This window comes from Castor canadensis, chromosome 10 (genome assembly GCF_047511655.1).
Source record: "Castor canadensis chromosome 10, mCasCan1.hap1v2, whole genome shotgun sequence".
Taxonomy (NCBI): Eukaryota; Metazoa; Chordata; class Mammalia; order Rodentia; family Castoridae; genus Castor; species Castor canadensis.
Genome location: NC_133395.1, coordinates 80,138,573 through 80,161,689, shown reverse-complemented (window position 1 = coordinate 80,161,689; position 23,117 = coordinate 80,138,573). Strand labels below are relative to the sequence as shown.

General features: G+C 38.1%; 1 protein-coding gene across 3 annotated transcripts in view; it reads left to right on the top strand.

Moving 5' to 3' along the window:
* Positions 1-23,117, top strand: part of Cpap (centrosome assembly and centriole elongation protein) — a 60,202-nt gene that overhangs the window by 19,434 nt on the left and 17,651 nt on the right. For all 3 annotated transcript variants that reach the window (XR_012436284.1, XM_020178436.2, XM_074043660.1), the window contains exons 6-8: positions 2,228-2,330; positions 2,461-4,087; positions 16,146-16,278. Coding sequence is in view for 2 of the 3 variants with exons in the window: in XM_020178436.2 (XP_020034025.2) it covers positions 2,228-2,330; positions 2,461-4,087; positions 16,146-16,278 (1,863 nt within the window). In the remaining variant the exon portion in view is untranslated. The remainder of the gene's footprint in view (positions 1-2,227; positions 2,331-2,460; positions 4,088-16,145; positions 16,279-23,117) is intronic.

Below are 23,117 nucleotides of genomic sequence, written 5' to 3'. Positions count from 1 at the left end.
TTGTTGTTTAAGGGTTTGATTGTGTGCAGTTGAATCATTGTTACTCTCTACTTTCTTGCCTTTTCTTCTCCTGTGGTTTGGTACTGCCTGTCCTTTCATGGTTTTGTTTGTTTTCATTTGCTATGTGCAGAATTCCTTGAAGAATCTTTTGTAGTGGTGACTTGGTAGTCATATATTATTTTAGTTTCTGCTTATCATGGAAGACTTTTACTGCTCCATCTATTTTGAATGGTAGTTTTGTGGGGTAGAGTTGAAATTATTTTCATTCAGTGCCCGGAAATCTCACTTCGGAATGCTTTTCTTGCTTTTAAGGTTTCTGTTGAGAAATCTGCTGTTATTTTGATGGGTTTACCTTTGTATGTTACTTGTTTTTTCTATCTTATAGCCTTCAATATTCTTTCTCTATTCTCTGTGCTTGTTGTTTTTATGATAATATGTCATGGGGTAGTTCTGTTTTGGTCAAGTCTGTTTGGTGTCCTGGAGACTTCCTGTACCTGAATAGGCATAGTTTTCTCTAGATTTGGGAAATTTTCTGTTATTATTTGTTGAATATATTACTAATTCCTTTTGCTTGCACCTCTTCTCCTTCTTCAATGCCCATGATGCTTAGGTTTGGTCTTTTGATAGAGTCAGTGAGTTCTTGCATTTTCCTTTCATAGGTCTTGAGCTCTTCAGTTTTTCCTTTAATTTCCATTCCATCTTCAAGTTCTGAGATTCTATCTTCTGCTTGTTCTAGTCTGCTGGAGTGGCCTTCCATTGTGTTTTGTATTTCTGTTTCATTCATTTTTCTGAGGTTTTCCATATCATGGGTCACTCCCTCTAATATTGTGAATATTTGTCCTGAATTCACTTATCTCTGTATTTATGGTGTTCTCTGTTTCACTTTAGTATTTATTTAGGGCTCCTGTGAGTTCATTTATTTATTTTTGTGTCTTCTCATATTCTTTATTTTTGTTGTCTTGGAATTTCTTGAGTGCCTCCTATATGTTTTGGTTGACCTTGTCTAGTAACATCTCCATGAAATTCTCAGTGATTTCTTGCAGGATTTCTTCTTTCAGGGTGTTCTTATGGACTTCGTTGGGTTCCTTGGGATAGTTTATCTTTGTTTTGTTGGAGTCTGGAACTGTGTATCTGTTTTCTTCATTTCCCTCTGAAACCTATACTAATTTATTTTTTGGGGGAAGAATTGTTTCCATCCCTTTTTTGTCTTCCCATTGTTTCACTTGGTGCTATTTCTGTCCTTGTTCTGTTTTTAGTATTAGCTAACTTACAATAGTAAAACTAATGAAACCAAGAAAGAAAGAGAAAAAAGAAAAAGAAAGGAAAAAAAAAAAGAGAACCAAAGAAATCAACAGGGAGAGATGGTGGACAAACAAATAGTGAACAAGACAAATACTTAGAGAGAAAGAAAAAAAAATTCCAGGTTCAGGAACAATAGAATTTCAGTCTTAGTAGTTCTGTTGTTACTCCTTCAGCATCCAGTCCTGTGTTGGTATTTAAGCAGAAGTTCTGTCTTAGTCTCACCAGGTGGTTGGGGAGACTGGCAAGTTTTTTTTTTTTTTTTTTCCTATCTTTTAGTGGCAGCTGCTTTAGTCAACTCCTCCCTCAGCGAGGTGTGGCTTTTCCTCAGGTTCCAGAGATCACTCTGTGGCCCACTAGCCATCCTGCTTTGGAGTTAGGTTCTTGCTGTGTTGTTTTATTGGGGGCTTGTTACTTTGCCTCATGCTCTTTCTCTGAGGCAAGGTCAGCAAAATGACTTCTGATTATGGCTTTACTCACATTGTTAAGGACCTTTCTTAATTTAAAAATACATATTTAATAAACCACTTAAGATATATTTTTAAGTTATTTAGTAAATATGTTATTCTAAAAGTTTTATCTACAGTCAATAGATGGGGTTCAGAAGGATTTTTGAGTACCCCAAAATCATGTGCAGAGTGTTGTATATTTGTGTATTTGAGGGGGACGGGAAGTAAGGAATTGTAGTTTATCTTAGAAGGAGGTCCGTGATTTGCATTTTAACCATTCTTGGTGCTGAGGATTGAACATGTTAAGGGCCTTGTGCACTTTAAGCATGTGCTCTACTATGAAAACGCACCGCTAGCCCTGTCCTTGACTGAAAAAGGTTAGTGTCTAGTGTAGTCAAGGGTGTCTACCTGAGACACACTAAGTGCAAATATTCACACCCTGTGACATGCATTTTAAATAACTTTGTTGTTTTGACTAGGCCTATTAAGGCTGCCATTAGAGAAAGGAAACAGACATTTGAAGACTACTTAGAAGAACAAATTTGGTTGGATGAACAAGCACTAAAGCAAAAACAGCTAAGGGTAAGCATTTGTGCTTATTTTGATTGAATTATTTTAAAGCCTTGAAGAATTACTTATAATTTGCTTTAAAAATAACTTTGAGATTATTTGGATATGCAGAATTAATTCAAATATTGTCCTTTTATTTTAGGAAGCAGAAGGACCATTGCTAATGAAAGCAAAGCCCAAACAACCATTCTTAAAACGAGGAGAAGGTTTAGCTAGATTTACTAATGCTAAATTCAGGTTTCAAAAAGAGAAAGAAAGTAAACTAGTTACTAACCAGAGCATTTCAGAGGATCGACCTGTGTTTAAAGTAGATAGACAACAATTTCAGCGGAAAACTGCACTTATAAATAAAGAACTGTGTGCAGAGAGCCCTACTGTTAAAAAGGACAATAAAGTTAGAACCAAGACTAGTTCTGCCATACTTAGTCAAAAACCAAAAGTTCCTAAGAGTAATAATAGGAAAAGCCTCTCTCCATTAGGATTGAAAGGACAGACAGGAAAGAAGTGTGATGGAAAATTTAGAGACCAGATCAAATTAGAAAAAAAAGTTGAATCTACTAATAAAGAAAATGTACCCGAGTACATAAAACCCTGTGATGCTGGTTGCAAGGCATGCAACAAGACACAGGGGAAGGACAAACTCCCTCTTCTAATGGGACCAGCCAGCTGTGTGACTTCTAAGAGTTTGGTAAGTGAGACTGTGAAAGTATCAGAATCTTCTCTTGACATTTCTCTTCAGAAAAAAATGGAGAATTGGGAACGGGAAAAAGTAAAGGAAAATTTGGAATTGGATGAATTTTTGTTTTTAGAACAAGCTGCTGATGAAATATCATTTTCTAGTAATTCCTCATTTGTACTGAAAATCTTAGAAAGGGATCAACAGATCTGCAAAGGTCACCGGATGTCTTCGACACCTGTGAAAGCTGTGCAGCAGAAGACACATGAGGCAGATGTCACTAGTCAGAGTGACCACAGCGAGGATGCTAGCCACACTGCTGCACATGAGATTAAGAGTGAGTCTAAGGCCTCACCCAAGACATTTGGTTCAGCATCCTTGCCTGATAATTTGAGGGAACCAACTTGTAAAATCAGTAGGAAAGCCTTCCAAACAAGCACTTCTGAAAATCAAAAGCGATGGGATACAAGTGTTGGTGGTGTTATGAACAGTGACAGTAGCAGTGACTCTGATGAGCAACTTGATGTGACAATAAAACCATCTACTGAGGATGGAGAAAGAGGTTTCAACAACAGAGAGGATAGTCCACAAGTCTGTGATGGCAAGGGCCCTTTTAGAAACACCAGCACTAAAGAAGATAAAAGGAGAGATGTCGACCTTGATTTGTCTGATAAAGATTATAGCAGTGATGAGTCCATCACAATAGAAAACATGGAAAATAAAGTGTCTGAGCCCTCAGGAAGACAGTCATCTTTAAGTGTGAGTAAACTTGACTTTGATGATGAAAGATCTTGGACTGACCTCGGAGAGAATTCATGGAAACATGATGTTACTGGGGATGAAGCCATTTATGGGATGCCCCAGACACACTACCCTAATAAGAATGAAATATGTGTTCTGGATAAAACAATAAAAAGGAAGGTTGCACCAGTGAAGAAGGGAGAAGACTTTAGCAAGTCCAGAAGTAGCAGAAGTCCCCCTCCTACATCAGATCTAATGATGAAATTCTTCCCTTCTTTGAAACCAAAACCAAAATCAGATTCACACTTAGGAAATGAACCCAAGTTAAACATGAGTCAAGACCAACCACCAGGTGAGTCAGGGTGTTATCAAGTGTGCATCAGAATGTTAGAAATTTAACATTAGTTTGTCAGTATGTTGTCTTCTGAGCACCTTGTTGCTCAGAAGAAATGAAATTAATGGTAATTTGTAAAAAAATTATTTTGTGTTTCTAAATAATATAATAGTCACTTGTATAAGAGATTCAGATGAAATATCCTTTCTGATTCCTTTTTTTTTGGGGGGATTAAACCCAGTGCCTTGCATAAGCACCCACTTAACCACTGAGCTATGCTCCTAACTCCATGATGTTTTTACTTACTTCTTTTATTACCTAATGCATTAACTTGTCAAACATTACCAAGAAGAAATATAGTACAGTAGTGTTGTCATTGTTGCCCCCCTGCCACCTGGCTCCGTATATTCACAGTGGATGCCTGAAACTGTGGACAGTACTGAACCCTATATATACTTTTTGTTCTGTTTTTTAGATAGGGTCTTGCTGTGTTGTCAACTGGGCCTTGAGCTCCTAGGCCCAAGTGATCTTCTGTCTGACTCTCAAGTACTTGGGACTACAGGCATGTACTACCGTACCTGGCTTTGTTTCTTGTGCATGTGTAATTTTCACATGAAGTAAGCACTCTGTGGCTTCTCTCTGGCGTATTCAAAATGCCAGCACCACTACTTTTGTCCTTTGCGGCTATTATTAAGTAAAATAAGGGCTACTTGAACACAAACACTGCAATACCACCACAGTTGATCTGATAAATGAGACCACTACTAAGTAACTTATGGGCAGGGACTGTTTACAGTGTGAATTTGCTGGACAAAGGCAACAGTAGTTGCCTTAGTACATAGGGGTTTCATTGTGATATTTCCATACATACATATAATGTACTTTGATCAAATTTACTGCCTCAATTACACCTTTTACCCTCTATTACACTCTATTACATCTCTATTACACTTCTTACCACCCTCATTTTAAACAATTTTTAACCGGTTTCATTTTTTATGCTCCCTTCACCCTGTCCTTTTATCCTCATTCAGTTCCCTTGTTTTACACTCATGTCATTTGTTTTATTTTTTAGGTCTAGAGTCCATATATAAGAGAATGTGATATTTTTCTTTCTCAGTCTGGCTTCTCTTAACATGATGATTTCCACTACCATCTATTTTCCTGCATATTTTATTACATAATTTCATTTTTCTTTATAATGATACTGAATAATACTCCATTGTGTGTGTATTAACTTTTCTTTATTCATCAATTATTGAGCTCCTAGGCTGGTTCCATATCTTGGCTATTGTAAATAGTGCTACCATAAACATGAGTGTGCAGGAATCTCTCTTATATGTTGATCTATAGTCCTTTGTGTATATATATATATATATATATATATATATATTCAGGAGTGGTATAGCTCCTGAATCTTATATGTTGATCTATAGTCCTTTGTGTATATATATATATATATATATATTCAGGAGTGGTATAGCTGGATCATATGGTAGTTCTGTTTTTTCTTCTTTTGGTGATACTGGGGTTTGAACTCAGGGCCACATGTAGGTGGTCTACCACTTGAGCCACTCCACCATCCCTTTTTTGTGTTGGGTATTTTCAAGATAGGGTCTCATGAACTATTTGCCTAGGCTGTCTTTGAACTGTGGTCCTCCTGATCTCTGCTTCCTGAGTAGCTAGGATTATAGGCTTGAGCCACTGGTGCCTGGCACTACTGGATTTTATGTGTTGACTTTGTGTCCTGTTACTTTGCTGAAGGTGTTTATTAGATCTAAGAGCCTTTTAGTAGCATCTTTAGGGTCTTTAATATATAGAATCTTATCATCTGTAAATAGGGATAATTTGACTTCTTCCTCTCCTATTTGTATACCTTTTATTTTCCTCTCTTGCCTTATTGCTTTGGCTAAGAGTGCAAGCATTTTATTGAATAAGAGTGGGAAGAGTGTCTCCTTGATTTATAGGAAATGGTTGAAATGTTCCTGTTTGCTACAATGTTGTCTGTAGGTTTTTCTTATATAGCCTTGATTATGTTAAGGTTATATTCCTTCTGTTCCTAGTTTGCTCAGGGCTCTTACTGTGAAGAGATGTTGAATTTTTTCAAAGGCTTTTAATGAATCTATTGAGACAGTTGTGGGTTTTGTCCTTGATACTGTTATGTGCTGTATTATGTTCATTGATTCCTGCATGTTGAATCATCTTTGCATCCCTGGAATGAAACCAACTTGATTATGGTGTATGATATTTTTTTTGGTGGTACTGCAATTTGAACTCAAGGCCTCACACTTGCTGGGAAGGTGCTCGACCACTTGAACCACTCCACCAGCTGATCTTTTTAGTGTTGTTGAATTTGGTTCACAAGTTTTTTTTTTTTTTTTTTTGAGAGAGAATTTTTACATCTATGTTCATTGGGAAATTGGCCTGCAATTTTCTTATTTTTGATGTGCCCTTATTCAGTTTAGATATCAGAGTAACACTGGTTTCATAGAATGAGTTTGGTAGAGTTCCTTCCGATTCTGTTACGGATTAGCTTGGGGAGTATTAGTGTTCATCGTTCTTTTAAAGGTCTGGTAGAATTCAACATCGAATTTGGCCTGTTACAGGCTTTTCTTTGTTGGGAGACTCTTTATTACTGCTTTAATTTCATTGCTTGTTATAGTACTGTTTGGATGGTTTCTATATCCTCATGGTTCAATTTTGGTAGGTCATAGGTGTGTAGAAATTACGTTTCTTGTAGATTTTCCAGTTTATTAGAATATAAGTTTTTGAAGTATTCCCTAGTGATCCTCTGATTCCAGTGGTGTTTGTTATAGTATCCCCTCTCTTCATGTCTAATTTTATTGATTTGGTTCTTTTCCTTCTTTCTTTTTGTTAGTTTGGCTAAGGGTTTATCAAACTTGTTTATCTCTTCAAATAAAATTTTTTGTATTCTTTTAGTTTATGCTTTGTTCCTTTCTGCCCTGATCTTTATTGTTTCTCTCTGTCTACTGCTTTTGGGTTTGGCTTGATCTTGTATATTCAAGAGCTTGAGGTGCACTTTAGGTTATTTATTTGTATTCTCTCTGATTTTTTTAAATGTAGGTGCTTGTAGCTATAAACTCCCCCTCTTAGCCCTGCTTTGCTGTGTCCCAGAGGTTCTGGTAAGTTAAGTTTTCATTTTCATTTGATTCTAGGAATTTTTATAGTAAAAGTAATAGTAAAGTTTATTAGGAAAAGAATTAGCATAACAGGATAAAAGGGAGGTGAAATGGAGAAAAAAGGGAGAACATTTCTTGCTCCCCCTGCAGGAAATGAGAGTAAAGACTCAAATTGGCAGTCTCTTTCTGAGCTGGAGGAATACATACGGTCATTATGATAATGGATCGGGATGGCTAAGATGGGTGCTGAAACAGGGAGGTGCCATCCAGGCCTACTCACCTCATAGGGACAGTAGGTGTGATTTAGGACTTTCCTTTGCTACACATGCCTTTCATTCTTTTTGCCACTCTAAGTTATCCAAAGAGCCTTGTAGTTAACATTTAGTTAACATTTCTAAGAGGACGGCAGATACAGATAGCCTTAAGTCTCTTCATATAACTTGGCATTTAAAAAGAGATGGGAAGGGACACCTAGCTGCTCTGGCTGTTTAGTTATTACTTTCTAGTTTCAATGTCTGAGTCTGCCCTTTTAAATATTTATTAAAATAATATAATTTCCCTGTCTCCTGCCTCTATCTATCTATCCTGCCTCGTCTATCATTCATGTCTAACTGCTACCTAACATTCCCCACTCAAGGGTTAGAGACCCTGACTGAAATCAGCCTGCTACTTCCTGCTGATGTGGGGTGTAGGTCTAGGTGAGAAGTCTCTTGTCCTTGCTCTCTGTTAGTAGAGACAGTTGGAATTCCAGGTCGTGAATGGTTCAGGAGAGCCCTGTGTGGGAAATGCTGTTCCCAAACAGTGATCAAAGAAGTATGTGGGAGTCACTCAGCAAGGCAAAAAGAAAAGTTTTACTTCTGCAGAAGGTGCAGCCAGAGAGAACACAGTGAGCAGGGAGTCAGCTCAGTTTTTACCTCTTTACCCTTCGCCCTTATGGGCTGGTTTGGGTTCGTAATCTTCGTGAATGGTTACTTAGAAAAGGAGGCAAGTGGGGAATGGGGACCCTGAAGCAGGGAGAACAAGAAAATTCTTTTGGGCAATATTCATCTTTGAGCAAGCAGTTTGAGATTAGGACATCTGGTGATAAATAGCACTTCGTTTGATCACAAGAAACTTGCAAGGTCAAGCAACATTTCACATGTAGGCATGTAGGCAGCAATTCAGGGAGGTTAGCTGGCATCTACACAACGATACTTTTACATTATTAACTCCTTTGACAGGAAAGACCTAACTAGTTGATTCTTACATGTAGAGGAGAGCCTAATCAGTAATAGTTGTTTTTAAGTATGAGGGGCCATGCTTAGAGTTTAGTGGAATTAGTCTTTGAGTTGTATCATTTGTATTATTTTCTTGTAGACAAAAATAAACAAACCTGGTTAAAATGTTAATATAATGTTGAGTAGGGAGCATCTGGATTTCTCTTGGAGCCACAGAAATAGTGGGTGATAGAATGGTAAGGAAAATTTCTCTCCGGTTGGGAGACATACCAGCTGCAGCGGGGGTTCCGACTCTGGTCTTGGGTGCTTGTGTGGTGAATAACAACAGGAACTCAGGGTTGTGCCCGGCAGCAATGGCATAGTTCATTTTCTGAAGAGTGTATTTAAGCAGTGCAGAAAAGCAGGAAGGAGTAGGTGGCAGTCCCCAGGTTTCCCTTGACCTCTGTACTGGGATTGGCTGTCACGTTGTTGTGGCAACGAGCCCAAGTGCAGAATATCATGGTCTCAGAACTGGGTTTTCCCGGGTCCCACGCAGAGAGAGAACAGGGGAGTTCAGCAACTGTCCTCGTGGACTGTTGCAATCTCTCTTAGGGTTGTTGCACAAAAGCTACAGTGACTCTGCTCCTTTCCAAGAGGCTTTGGGGGTGCTGAGAGTTACCCACAAAATTTCTGCCCAGTTGGGAGATAGACAGGTATGGGTATCAGATATTCAAGCTTTGGAACCATTCCTTTTCAACTTCTCAGCTTTAATTGCTTTTGCATGGGCAGGGCACAAGTAACTTCATATGGAATCTGACAGTTTCCCCTGCCCTGAGCAGTTTTCCTTTAAACTGTTTTTAATGGTTCTTTGTTGCTAGTAACTCTGTCTCAGTAAATCTTTCCTTATTGCTGGAATAAAATGTCCTGGTTAGTCTGATTTGTTCCCATGTTGGTCTGATTGGTCCAATGTTGGAAGAGAATGACAAGCAGGTCAGGTGGGAGTCAGTGCCAGTAATACTCTTTTGGCCAAATTTAAACAACAGAGAGGTTTAGAAAAAGTGGCTCATAGCCTGCACTTAACTGAAGTTCATTAAGTTTAATTTCATCCACTTTGTAGGTAATGTCCTGGCATCTTAAAAAAATGTTCCTTAGTTTATTTTGTTAGAAGCTGTACTTCTGTAGAATGTCAACAGGCAAAAGTTACAATGTTTTATAAGGAAAATATAAAAGAAAACCAATGAGAGCAAATATTTAAACTTATTGAAAAATAAATACTTGTTAGAGATGTTTTCCATGAATTTGATTTTAAATGCCTTAGAAAAGGATCCAAATTTCAGATGATAAGAACACTTAGAACAATCATTGTTAGAATTTTTAAATCATTAGCAATTGATAACATTTTCATTTTTCCATTGCATACAGCATTTTAGGATAATAATTGTGATTAACAGCATTATAGCAGCACTGTTAAGCTTTCCTTGTTACAATTGAGAACACATGCACAGAAACCTTTAAAAGGTTATCATCAAGTTAGAGAATACCAGGTTGATACAGCATTTTTTCAAACATTGCATTTTAGAAGGTTTATATACTTGGAGAATACAAATATATTTAGCATACAAAGTAACCAGCAACAGTTGGCATCACAGTTTTACATATATCATACACATATATTAGCTTAGTTTTTACCCTTGGGGTAAAACCTTGAATTTTTGGCTAGGTAAGATAATGTTGCCAAAAATTAAAACTCTAGGTCTCCCAAAAGTTAGGGGGGCAATACCAGTGGTCCTAAATAGCTCCAGTTTTTTTAATATACAACAGTGTTTACTCAGCCAAGACAAATAGATATAGTCCAGGTTCCAGACAACCAAGGCTGCCCAAATGGCAGGCTACTCCTTTCTGAGTGGCATGACCATAAATAGCAGAAATGTCAGTAGCCCTATGTACCACTTTTATATGTAGGTTTAGGCACAGTGCATCTTAGATAAAAGCGTGCATCACATCAGCTGGTCATTTTACCTGCACATCTTTAACTCTGTAAACATTTGTATAATATTTAGATAAAGCTTAGATATATTGCTTTATATGTCTTTAGCCACAGACATCAATTGCATTAGAATCACTTAAAATAATACTTCTTTAACTATAATTATGAGGTGGTCATTTAGGAGACTTGACATACACAGACCTTTAAATGCACTTCTATTTTGTTTAGACTCAGTTTCTTCAGTAGTCAAAACTTTGACAAAAACCAACAGAGAACAAAAGTAATTATTTTGATTAAAGGCCAGGTGCCAGTGGCTTATGCCTGTAATTCTGTTTGTGAGACTGAGATTGGAAGCATCAGAATTTGAGGCCAGACTGGACAAAAAAAAAAAAAAATCTTGAAAAAGCAAAAATCTAAGTCACTTTAACTAAAAGCAGAACAGTATTCTTAGGCTAGTCTAGTCTTATTGTTACAGACATAGAGAATTGGTTCTCAGCTTTATAACAGTGTATCAGATCTTTCAGGAAAACCTTAGATAATTCTTGAATTGCAGTCACTTAACCACAAACATAAACTTTTCAGAAGTATATTAAAGTAAGACCCACTTATGCCCTTTCCATGTTTTTCTGAGCCTTCTGGTTTTTTTGTCCTACTCTGCTTTTTCATTTTCGTATAATCTTTTAGGACAAAGTTTACTTAAAGAATCCTTTCTTATCCAAAAGCATTTCTCTTTCTGTTTAACTTTCTTAATTAAAAAAATACATCCTCATCCTTTCTATATCTTTCCTATTTGCTGATTTCTTTGTCTCTTTTTTACTTTGCATCTTGAAATTAGATAAAATTGTTTCTTTCTCGAAAAAATAAAGCTTAGTACTCTTGCATTTTAGTGCAGAAGCAGGAAGAAAGCAATTTTAAACTGTTTTTGTGTAATAATTTACAAAAATGTATTTAATAGACTCATATGTTGTGAGAAACAAATTTATATCTTTGTTGATTTTTTTTTTCTATATGACCAATAGGTAAGAGTTGGATATTAATTAAAGTGATCCTCTTATTATTATTTGTGGGGTCTATGTGTGTTTTTAACATCTTATGTTTGCTTTATGAAATTGGGTGTACTAGTGTTTGATGCATATTTGTTTACAATTGTTACCAATATGATGTTATTTCCTTTGTCTGTTTGACTAATTTTTGTTGAAATCTGCTTTGTCAGATGAGTATAGCCACTTCTGCTTGCTTCAGGTTCTGTTTTCTTAGAAAATATTTTTCGATCCTTTTGCTTTAAACCTGTGTTTGTCTTTGCCAGTGCAGTGCATTTCTTGTTGGCAACAAATGGTCAGGTCATGTTTTTTAATCAAGTCTGCCAGTCTGTGTCTTTTGATTAGAGAATTACGATCATTAACACTCAGAGTTATTATTGAAAGATAAGTAGTAATTCCTGCAATTGTATTAGTTTTGTAGTGCTTGTTTATTTCTTTTGCTTATTTACTTATCTAGTGAGTTTTATTCTTTCCTGTATTTTTGTGGTTGTATTTAACTTCCTCTTCTGTTTGTAGGATTCCTTTTAGTATCTTCTGCAGTGCTGGTTTTTGGTTGTGAATTGCTTTAGTTTTTGTTTATCATGGAAGATATTTTAAAAAATTTATCCTTTAATTATGAACAATAGCTTTGTTGTGTGCAGTAATCTAGATCGCAATTGTTTAAGGACTTGAAATACATCATTCCATGCCCTCCTTATTTTTAAACATTCTGCTGAGACATCTGTTGTTATTCTAATGGGTTTGTCTTTATAGGTGACTTGACATTTCTCTCTTGCAGCTCTTAGTATTCTTTCTTTGTTCTGTATGCCTAATGTTTTAGCTGTAATAATGACATGGGGAGGTTCTTTTCTAATCTTGTCTTTTTGGAGTCCTAAAGCCTCCTGTACCTGGATGACCCATTCTTCCTCAAGATTCAGGAATTTTTCTGTTATTTTATTGAATATGTTTTCTATACATTTAGTTTGCATTTCTTCTGTGCTCATGATTTTTAGGCTTGGACTTTTTATGGTGTCCCAGAGGTCTTGCATGTTTGTTTCTACTTCTTTATTTTTTTTCCCTGTATTTCTGCATGTTCTAACACATCTGTCTTGTCTTCAAGCCCTGAAATTCTGTCTTCAATTTGATTCAATCTATTAGGGAGAGTTTCAACTGAGCTTTTTTTGTTTGACTTACTGATATTTTAATTTCCAGAATTTTAATTTGATTTTTTTCAGAATTTTTATATCTTTATTGAGTTTTTCTTTCATGTCCTCCATTGACTTTATTTCATTTGGCTCTTTAAGTTTCATTGGAATTCATCTAGGCATTTATTCATGTCCTCTTAATTTCATTGATCATTCTTTTAATAATTAAAAAAAATTCTTTGTCATTTTATCTACTTCACTGTCAGTTTTTTTTTTTTTTAACTGTGGAGTTGTTGAGTTTTGGAGGAGTCATTTTGTCTTTTTTTTGTATTTCTCATTTTCTGCATTAGGATTTGTGCATCTGAGGCAAAGATGTTGATTGACAGTTTTAATCACCTGTAATTTTGTTGAAATGTTCTTATTGTTCAGGCAGGATATTGTAGTTGCCAGGTCGAAATGCTGTTCTCACCCGTGGACTGGGGGTATGGCTCAGCAGTGAGCATTTGCCCAGGTGCTCAGGGAAGCAGTCCTGCTACCCAGCCCTGCTCAAATCTAGGTAAACTATCTGAAGTTTCTTGTAGGGGGTTAGTTCACTTCTGGACTGTTCTGTTTGTTTGTTTGTTTTTACTGTAAAAGCTTCTCTTTTTTGTGTACTCAGAGCCACTGTTGGCTTCAAGGAGCTTTACAGACTGTGGGCTAAACAGGTTCCCACTTGTTTTACCAGCTTCCACAGCTTGTATCTTCAAAGCAAGTGCCAGAGCTTCAGGATAACCTCAAATGTGTTGGAGAGTGGGAGAAGAGAATACAGCAGTTAGTTCTGCCTTGGCTGGGGGAGAATTGAGGGACCTAGGTTCTCTGCCTGTTGGTCTCAGTTATTATAGACCCTGTCTAGCAGTCCACCTCCCTGTGAGAAGGAGGCTGTGGAAGTCTTGTGTTTCACAGGATCTGAATTCTGGGCCTTGTGTCCTGCCTGGAATCAAACAAATGCCAGGATGCAGTTCCTGAAGGCAGGTCTCAGTGCTTTGAGGCCCCATCTAGCAGTTCACCTCCCTGTGAAGGGAAGTAGTCTGTGAAAGTCACATGATCCAGAGAGTCTGGGCTCAGGGCCCTTCAAACTAGCCTGACTGCATACACACACACTGACAGGAATGCAGTTCCTGGAGGTGGGCCTGAGTGCTTTCAGAACCCACCCAGCAGTTCATCTTTCTGTGGAGGGGAAGAGACTATGGAAGTCATGTGCTTGGCAGGCCTGGGCTTGGGGCCTGTGTTGGGATGCAGTCCATGTATATGGGCCTCAGAGCAGAATGTCCCTGTGTGAGGAAGAAGGCTGTGGGTTATCACTTGATTTGGAGGGTCCTCTGATCAACATTTAGCAGCTAATACACACAGCCAGGAGGAAGCCCTGAAGGGTGAATATTACACCAGCCATAGACTTCATGCAAGTGTGACTCGTCCTCCCCATCACTTTACCCTTTTCTACTGGGACTACATCAGATCCTCTCTCTCTCTCTCCATTCATCTCTCTGGCCCTCCCACTCATACACTGGCAAGGTGTCCTAAGACTCCTTTTGTTGAAGCCCTTGTAGTATCTCAGGTCTCAAACAATAGGCCTTCCCTCATGGTGAGGGCTATAGCCCTCTGAGATAAGGAGAGTGGCACAATTTCTTTCCTAACTGAGTCTAGCCTTCCACACCAGAGCAGTCACTGTTACACCAAATTCCCTTATTGGGTTTAAAGCTTGCAGGAGGTATGGGCTTATCTTTCTGCTAGAATGGCCAGACTGTTGCCACGGCCTTGGACTTACCATCTGATTGCATCTTTGGCACACCCCCCAACACACACATACACACTCTGGGTGCCAGGAATGGGATTTGTAGCTGTTAACTGCTTTTCTCTGTTGCCTCTGTTTCTCCATGCTTTTCTGCTGTTCTGTTACCTCTTTTATTGGTCCCAGTGCTCTTCCTTTCTTTTACTCTTCAGAATATAGTGTTAGCTAACTCTTCTCACTCACAGAATCAAAAATGGTGGGCATCATCTTACTCCCCCACTTAATGTTTTTGGTCTGTGGTGGACTGCAAATAACTGGAACCTATAAAAGTTAAACTGCAGACAGGTGGACTACAGTAAAATTAAGTCTCCGTCCTTCCAGATCTGGCTGCAGTGGTACCAGCATTAGCATTCATTTCATTTGTGTATTCTAAAAGAGTCTACACTTGTAAAAGCTTTTTTGTAATCTCTTTTCTACATAAGTGAAAACAGGTTTTTTAGACACTGTCCTGTGCCTTGTTTATGATAAATTTTGAAGATTGTTATAACAAACACACATAATCTGCCTCATGCTGTTTAATAGCTGTGTAGTGAACTTTTCAAACTTCTATTGAAAATCTTCTTTCCATCAAATTGTTATGACTGGAGGTGTGGCTCAAGTCATAGAGCATCTGCTTTGCAAGCACGAAGCCCTGAGTTCAAACTCTAGTCCCATCAAAACAGAACAAATCATAAAATTGTTATATAAACTCTGAATACCTAGCAGAGCATTAGGTACTTTAAAATATAAATTATAACTGATATTTTAATAAGTATTCTGATTTTAAAAGTAATACTTTTTGCAGGAAGTTTGGAAGCTTAAAATGTAATGAAGCAAAATTATTTGTAACAAAGCTTCTCAAAGGTAACTGCCATGCTGTTTTGGTATACTTTTCTCCATTTTTCCTATATATTTTTGAAATGGTAAAGATACATATTAACATGTATTTTAACTTTCTTCCTACTTTTAGCTGATGATATAGGTCAGGGGTATTTTCCAAAAAGTGTAGTATCAAAAGATAGCATGCTTGTTAAGGAAAGAACAAGATGTAAATTTTGACCATGAAAACACAGTAATAAATTTTCATATTTCACATTTTAGTTGCTTGTTGCAATTGAAGGACAGAAGCATTGCCTATTGTATGTTTTTTTAAATAGCAAATTTTATAAGGGAGGGCTAGTGATGTGGCTCAAGTTGTTGAGCACCTGCCTAGTCTGTACAAGGCCCTGACTTTAATCCCCAGTATTGCAACAAACAAAGAAAAACAAAAACTGATAAGCTAAAACAAAATTCTTAATTTCCTTTTTTTTTTTAAGACAGAATCTTGCTATCTTTCCAGGCTGACTTGAAACTTGCAGTCCTCCAGCCTCTGCCTTAGGAGTGTTGGGATTACAGGTGTCACCAGACCTGGCTTGCATTTTTTAAATTAGTAACTTGGGTAAATTGTTGGTGTTGATTAGCCATTTAGATCTCTTTTGAATTATCATGTTCTCAAGCTATTTATATTTACTAGTCTTTTAAAAATTGATTGGAATGATTTCCTTTTTATCTGTAATTTTGTCAAGTTGATACTCTTGTACTAGATTCTTTCTCAAATTTAGACTGTTTTCCTTTTGAAATTTAGGCCAATTTCATTTTTTTGTTTTCTGCTTTTTGAAGCTTTGTTTCTAATGCATTTTAATAGCACAGGTGTTTATCACATTCTTGGCTCAGTATTAATAGCTAGCTAGTATTTTGCTGTTGTAAGGCCTTTTGTAAAATTCACTATGGTCTATTTTATAGTTGACAATGCTCGATCCCAGGTTTTGAGAGAAAAAGTTATTGAATTGGAAACAGAAATAGAAAAATTTAAAGCTGAGAACACATCTTTGACTAAACTTCGCATTGAACAAGAAAATGCCTTGGGAAAACTGAGGTAAGTCTGCATCTATGAGTTGAGAAAAAACAGTGATTTAATCATATTTTTAAGACTATATCTAAATATTTGAAACTTTTCATTTTTATTTATTTATTGTGGTACTGGGGTTTGAACTCAGGGCCTACACCTTGAGCCACTCCACCAGTCCTTTTTTTGTGAAGGGTGTTTCCAACATAGGGTTTCGCAAACTGTTATGCCTGGGCTTGGCTTTGAACCACGATCCTCCTGATCTCTGCCTCCTGAGTAGCTAGGAATACAGGCGTGAGCCACCTGCACCCAGCTTGAGACATTTTTAATCAGTTCAGCATACATAATAAAAACTAGTTAAACTCTGTATCACCTAAGATTTGTTTTTTTATTAAATAAAATGACTCAATGTAGTCAAACATGCTAAAAGGGAGATTCTCTTAGTGGTAAGATCTTAAATTTAAATTTGAGAAGTTTGTAACTATGAATTCAACTGGTAACATGGCTAGTGCATTAGTTTTCTAGGACTGCTATAATAAATGGAATGGTTTAAAACAGTAGAAATTTACTATCTTCATGATTCTGGAGGCTAGAAGCCTAAAGTTGAAGCATCAGCCAGGTCTTCTAGCTTCTTCTGGTGTTTGCTGGAAATTCTTGATGTTCCATTCCATTCCTTGGTTTGCAGCCATATTATTCCAGTATCTCCCTCTGTGATCTTTTCTCTGTCTCTTTGTTTTTACATGGCATTTTCCTTTATGTGTGTGTCTGGTTCTGCATCTTCTCCTCTCTCTTTTTTTTTTTGGAGGGGGGGTGGGGTTGTGTTTTTTAGAGTTGGTTTTTTGAGGAAAAAACTCACAGCTCACTATATGTAGCCTTGGTTGGCCTCAAACTCACAGTTTTCTTGTGTGCTAGGATCAAGGCATGCACCACCACACACAAATGTGTCTTCTATTAAAAGGTTAGAGTGGGGCTAGGCACTGGTGGCTCATGTTTGTAATCCTAAGTACTCAGGAGGCAGAGATCAAGAAGGATCATAGTTTGAAACCAGTCTCAGGAAAACAGTTCAAGAGACCCTATCATGAAAATACCCAACACAAAACAGGACTGGTAGAGTAGCTCAAGTGGCAGAGTGCCTGCCTCTCAAGCATGAGGCCCTGAGTTCAAACTCCAGTACTGCAAAAAAAAAAAAAAAAAAAAAGTTATATTGGATTAACAGCCCACCTTACTCCAGTGTGACAAAATTTAATTTAGACTTTATAGCTGTAAAGATCCTGTTTCCAATAAGGTCATAGTCACAGGAATCAGGACTTCAATATGTTCTTTGGGGAGATACAACTGTATCTTGTATAATGGTTAGCAGTATATCAAATGTAGTTTTTCTACTCTAGGTCGTGATCTGACCTGATTTTATTAGATAACAAAATATGAACTCAATTTACATGAGGGATTACACACACACACACACACACCCCTACCTTTTAATTGTACTTATTGTAAATATACTAATGTATATTTATACAGAAATACTAATGTATTTGATTCCAAGGTGTTACCCTATATCTTGCTAGGGATATTACAATACATAATATACATGCTCTGTTTTTGTTTATTTTTTGTGTTAATATTTGAGGTGAAATTCATACAACATTAAGCTTTTTTTTTTCTTCTAGTCATACAGATCAAAAAAAGCCTTGTGTAACTAGGATTATTATTATTTTTTGGATGGTACTGGAGATTGAACTCAGGGCCAGGCAAGCAAGCTGCCACGTGAGCCAGGCCTCATTCCTTTTGCTGTTAATTTTTTTTTTCAGATAGAGTCTCACACTTTTGCTCAGGCTGGCCTCCATTGAAGAACTTCCAGAACAGAATATATGCTATGAAAGCTAAGTTGGAGACTGGGATGTTGCTTAGTAGCAGAGTACTTGCCTAGCATGTGTAAGACCTTGAGGCCTGAGTTAGATCCTCAGTACTAAAAAAAAGGCAACTTAAAGTGACATCAATTTAAACTAGACTGCTATAAATTTAAGATGTTCACTATAATCTCTATGGTAACTACTAAGAAAATGACTTAAAAATATGCAGAAAGGGGAATGAAGAGGAATTTCAAAATGTTAAAAAACCAGTGAAACAAAAGACAACATCGAAGGAACTAAGGAATAGCAACAAAAAAACCCAAATGGCCAGAATTAAATGCTTCATTATCAATAGTCACTTTAAATGTAAATGCATTACACTCAACAATTAAAAAATGGAAAGTGGCAGAAGAATTTTGCAGTGTTGGGGCTTGAACCTAGGACCTTGCACATGCTAGACAAGTGCTCTAACGTTATGCTATATCTGCAGCCCAATAATTTTTTGGCAGGGGGAGAGGTACTGGGGTTTGAACTCAGGGCTTCTTGCTCTCTAGGCAGGTGCTTTGCCACTTGAGCCACTCCTCCAGTTCCAGAATTTTTTAAAGAAATGATTGAAATAAACTGCTTGCCTACAGAGACTCACTTTAAATCTAAAAACAGGTTGAAGCCAGGCATGGTGGCTCAAGACTGTTGTTGTAGCTACTCTGGAGGCTGAGATCAGGAGGATCCCAGTTCAAGGTCACCCTGGGCAAATAGTTTGCAAGATCTTGTCTCAGAAATATCCAACACAAAAAGCTCCGATCTCAGCACCTGCCTAGCAAGTGTGAGGCTCTGAGTTCAACCCTCAGTACCTCAGAAAAAAAAAGAAGGTTGAAAACTGAAAGGATATGCAGTGCAAATAGTAACTGAAAGAGACCAGGGATGGCAGTACTATTATGAGAACAAACTAGATTTTAAGTCATAAATTGGACATTATATACTGATACAAATTCAGTTCATCAAGTAGATAAAACAATGATAAACAATATGCACCAAACAACAGAGCCCTAAAACTAAATGAAGCAAACATTTACAGAATCGAAGGGAGAAACAGTAGGTTCTTCAATAGTATTTGGAGATTTTAATATCTTAAGTTTGGTTACAGAACAGCTAGACAGAAAAATCAATACAGAGGTGAAAGGCTTGAACAGCATTATACACCAGCTAAACCTAGCAAGCATACAAAGAACACTCTACCTGGGCTGGGGCATATGGCTCAAATGGTAGAGCACTTGCCTAGCAAGCACAAGGCCCTGGGTTTCAGTCCCCAGTACTGCCAATCAAACCAAATAAGCACTACCCAGCTGTAGAATGCACATTCTTCTCAAGGACACATGGAATGTTTCTACCAGGATAAACACCTATTAAGCCATAAAATAATTCTTAATACATTTAAAATAACTTAAATCGTACAGAATATCTTTTATAGGCAAAATGAAATTTAGCTAGAAATTAATAAAAGTAAAACTGGAAAACAGTATATTCATGGAAAATGCAAAGTTTTTTTTTTTTTTTCAGTACTGGGGTTTGAACTCAGGGCCTCAATGCTTGTGAGCCAGGTGCTCTACTACCTGAGCCACTCCACCAGCCCTCTTTTGTGTTCGGTATTTTTAAGATAAGGTGTCACAAGTTATTTGCCTGGGCTTGCATAGCACCTTCTTAAACACCTAATGATAAAAAAAATCACTAGGGAAATTAAAAAATACTTGGAGATGAATTAAAATGAAAACACAATATGCCAAATATTGTGGGATACAGCAGAAGCAATATCTAGTGGGAAATTTCTATCTGAATGCTTAAATTTAAAATGGAAGGAATACTACCACTTCACGTCCGATATAGAATATTGTCAAAAACCAAAATAAGCATTGGCCAGGACATGGAAATGCTTGAACCTTGTGTGTTGCTGGTGGCAATGTAGTGTATATGACCCAGCAACTCCACTTCCGAGGATACACACAAAAGAATTAAAAGCAGGGACACTAACAGATGTTTGAGCACCAGTGTTCATGGCAGCATTATTCACAATAGCCAAAAGGTGGAGTAAGATCAAATATCCATTCAGTACATCTATACAACTGGAAGTTTTTGTTGTTTCTTTGAGGCAGGGTGTCACTATGTAACCCAACTTCCTTTGAATTTGGGATTCTTCTGCTTTAGTCTCTGAAGTGCTGGGATTATAGGCCCAAAATATGCCTGGCTTTGGACCTTTTTGTGTGTGTGTGTGGTTTTGGGGTTTAAACTCAGGGCCTCATGCTTAGTAGGCATGTGCTCTCCACTGGCTTAGTAGGCAAGCCTCTAGTCCTTTTTGCTTTAGTTACTTTTTCAGATAGGGTCTATTGCTGTGATTCTCCTCCTATAGCCTCATACACAGCTGGGATTAACCAGTGTCTACCACCATGCTTGGCAGCTTTGTTGAGATATGGTCTTGCTAATTTCTTGTCTGGGCTGACTTCAAACCTTGATTCCAGATAGCTGGGATTACAGGAATGAGCCTCTGTGCCCAGGCTTGTTTTCTGAGACATGGTCTCACTGTATAACTCAGGTGGCTTCAAATTTAGGATCTTCATGCCTCTGCCTCCTGAGTGCTGGGATTATAGGCATGTACCAGGAGGCCTAGCTTCATCTTTGTTTTGATGGGTTATTTTGTTAGCTATAGAATTCTTAGTTGATAGTTGTTTTCTTTTAGCACTTTAAACATATTACCTGACTGCCTCTGGCCTGCATGTTTTCAGATTCCTTTTATATGATGAACTTAATAAACTACTTCTCTGTTGTTCCTTTCAAGATTTTTCTTTTTTTGTAGCTATGTTGGACTTTGAACTCAGGGCCTTGCACTTGCTAGGCAGGTACTCTACCACTTGAGTCATGTCCTCAGCGAGATTACCTTTTGACAGTTTGATTATGTTTTTCTGTGAATCTCTTCGAGTGTATTCTGTTTGGAGTCCTTCAGCCTGGTGGATGTGGAAGCACATGTGTTACATCAAATTTAGAAAGTTTTGGTCATTTCTTGAGATAGTCTTTCTGCCCCTTTCTTTCCTTCTTATCTGGGATTCCCACAGTGTGTTTGTTGACATGCTTTAAAGTGTTCCACAGGTCCCCTAGGCGCTGTTCACTTTCTTTCATTTTTTTAATTCGGTCCTCAGATTCCATAATTATAGTGGTCCTGTCTGCAAAGTAGTCCACTGATTCTTCTGCCTGCTTAAATCTGGTCTTGAGCTCCTCTAGTGCAATTCTCATTTCAGCTGTTACTCTTTTTGTTGGCAGAATTTCTCTTTTGTTCTTTTTTAAAATTTTTGTTTCTTTATTGACATTCTTCTTGTTTGGAGTCAGGTTTTCACTGTGCAGTCTAGACTGGCCATGAACTCATGATCTTCCTGCTTCAGCCTCCTCAGTGCTGAGATTATAGATATGTACTACCATGCCTCCAGCTCTTTATTGATTTTCGTTTTTTTTTTTTTTTACTTTTTTGAACTCAGGGCTTCATGGTTGGAAAGCAGGTATTGAATTTCAATCCTCCTGATCTCAGACTCCCAAGTAGCTAGAATTGCAGGTGTGAGCCACTAGCACTCATTCTTTTCAATTCTTTATCATGTATTCATCCATTTGATACCTTTAGAATTTATTACTAGAGAGTTATGATCTTTTGAAGGTGTCTTATGACCTTGTTTTCTTAAATTTCTTGTGTTGCTAGGTTGAAATTTACACATCTGGTAGATAGGACATCTCTACCTTATTTATGGTAGACCTTTTTAGTAAGCAGCTTTCTTGTGAATGTATTGGTTTGTCATGCAGTGTTGGGCACCATGGTATAGTCGGTCTTACAGTGAGATTCATGACTCCATCAGCTGATGGGGATTTTCTCAGGCATTGTTAATGTTAGTGCTGTTACTTGTGTGTGTTTTTTGTTTTTAGTTACTAATTTTTTCAATTTTTTGCAGTACTGGGGATTAAACGCAGGACCTTGTACTCGCTAGGCAAGTACTTGAGCCAAGCCCCCAGTCCAGCACTGTTACTTGTAAGGGGCTCTGGCATTGATGATAGCAGTAGTGATGAGAAGTGTTTGTTCTCTGACCAGACAGTGGTGTAGGCCTAGGTGCTTCATGGGGACTGGTGGTGACAGGAACTACAGTATCTCTCTGGTGCTCACACCCAGCCCTATCAGCAGTGCTTAGTCAGATAAGTAGGGAGAGCTGGTGGTAGGAGCCCTGAAGGTGTGGAGATAGCAGAAGTTGCATTATTCCTCTGTGATGCTACTGTGGGTGTGTCTACTTAGGAGCATGATCATTGGCCCCATCAGCCTCCTGTGCCTGGGGGCAGGACTAAGGCCAGGTCTTTTTTTTTCATGACTCTTGGCTGTAGTTCCTACCAGTGAACAAGGAGGAGTGGCTCAAGACTGCCTCCCTTGCTGTGTGCACCCATCGGCTGGGTGACACCTGGTGCTGTCCTTTAACCCTTCAGCTGAAGTGCAATAGATGAAGGCTGTTAGCACTGGGCAGTTTCTCTCCAAATCTCTGTAAGCTGTGTGCCCTTGGGATAGGGTAACAGCTGAGTGCTGCTTGCTTAAGTCTATCCCAGCCCACCTACAACCAGGCAGCAGCTGGTTCACAACAGCTGTTGTGTTAACAGTAGGTTCTCATGTGGTGCTGGGGCAGGGATGACAAAACCATGTGGTTGACTGCCTTCAGTCCTTGCACTGATGTGAATCCATATGCCATTGATCACACCCTTGGTCTTGGGGATCAGGCTCCCATCCTCTGGTATTGAGGATATTACCTTCTATTCCCAGAGCACTCTGTCTGTTTGAGTCAGTCACTCTGCTGGGCCAGGTTTGGTTCCTGAGGCATCTGCTCACTGAGCTAGTGCAGTGCCATGTCTGTGGGGATCCCAGTGATTGGAATATGCAGGAGTTTCTGATCCCTAGACTAGTCCACATTCAGACAATAGCTCCCTTCTCAAGGTTGGCTCCTGGCTGCA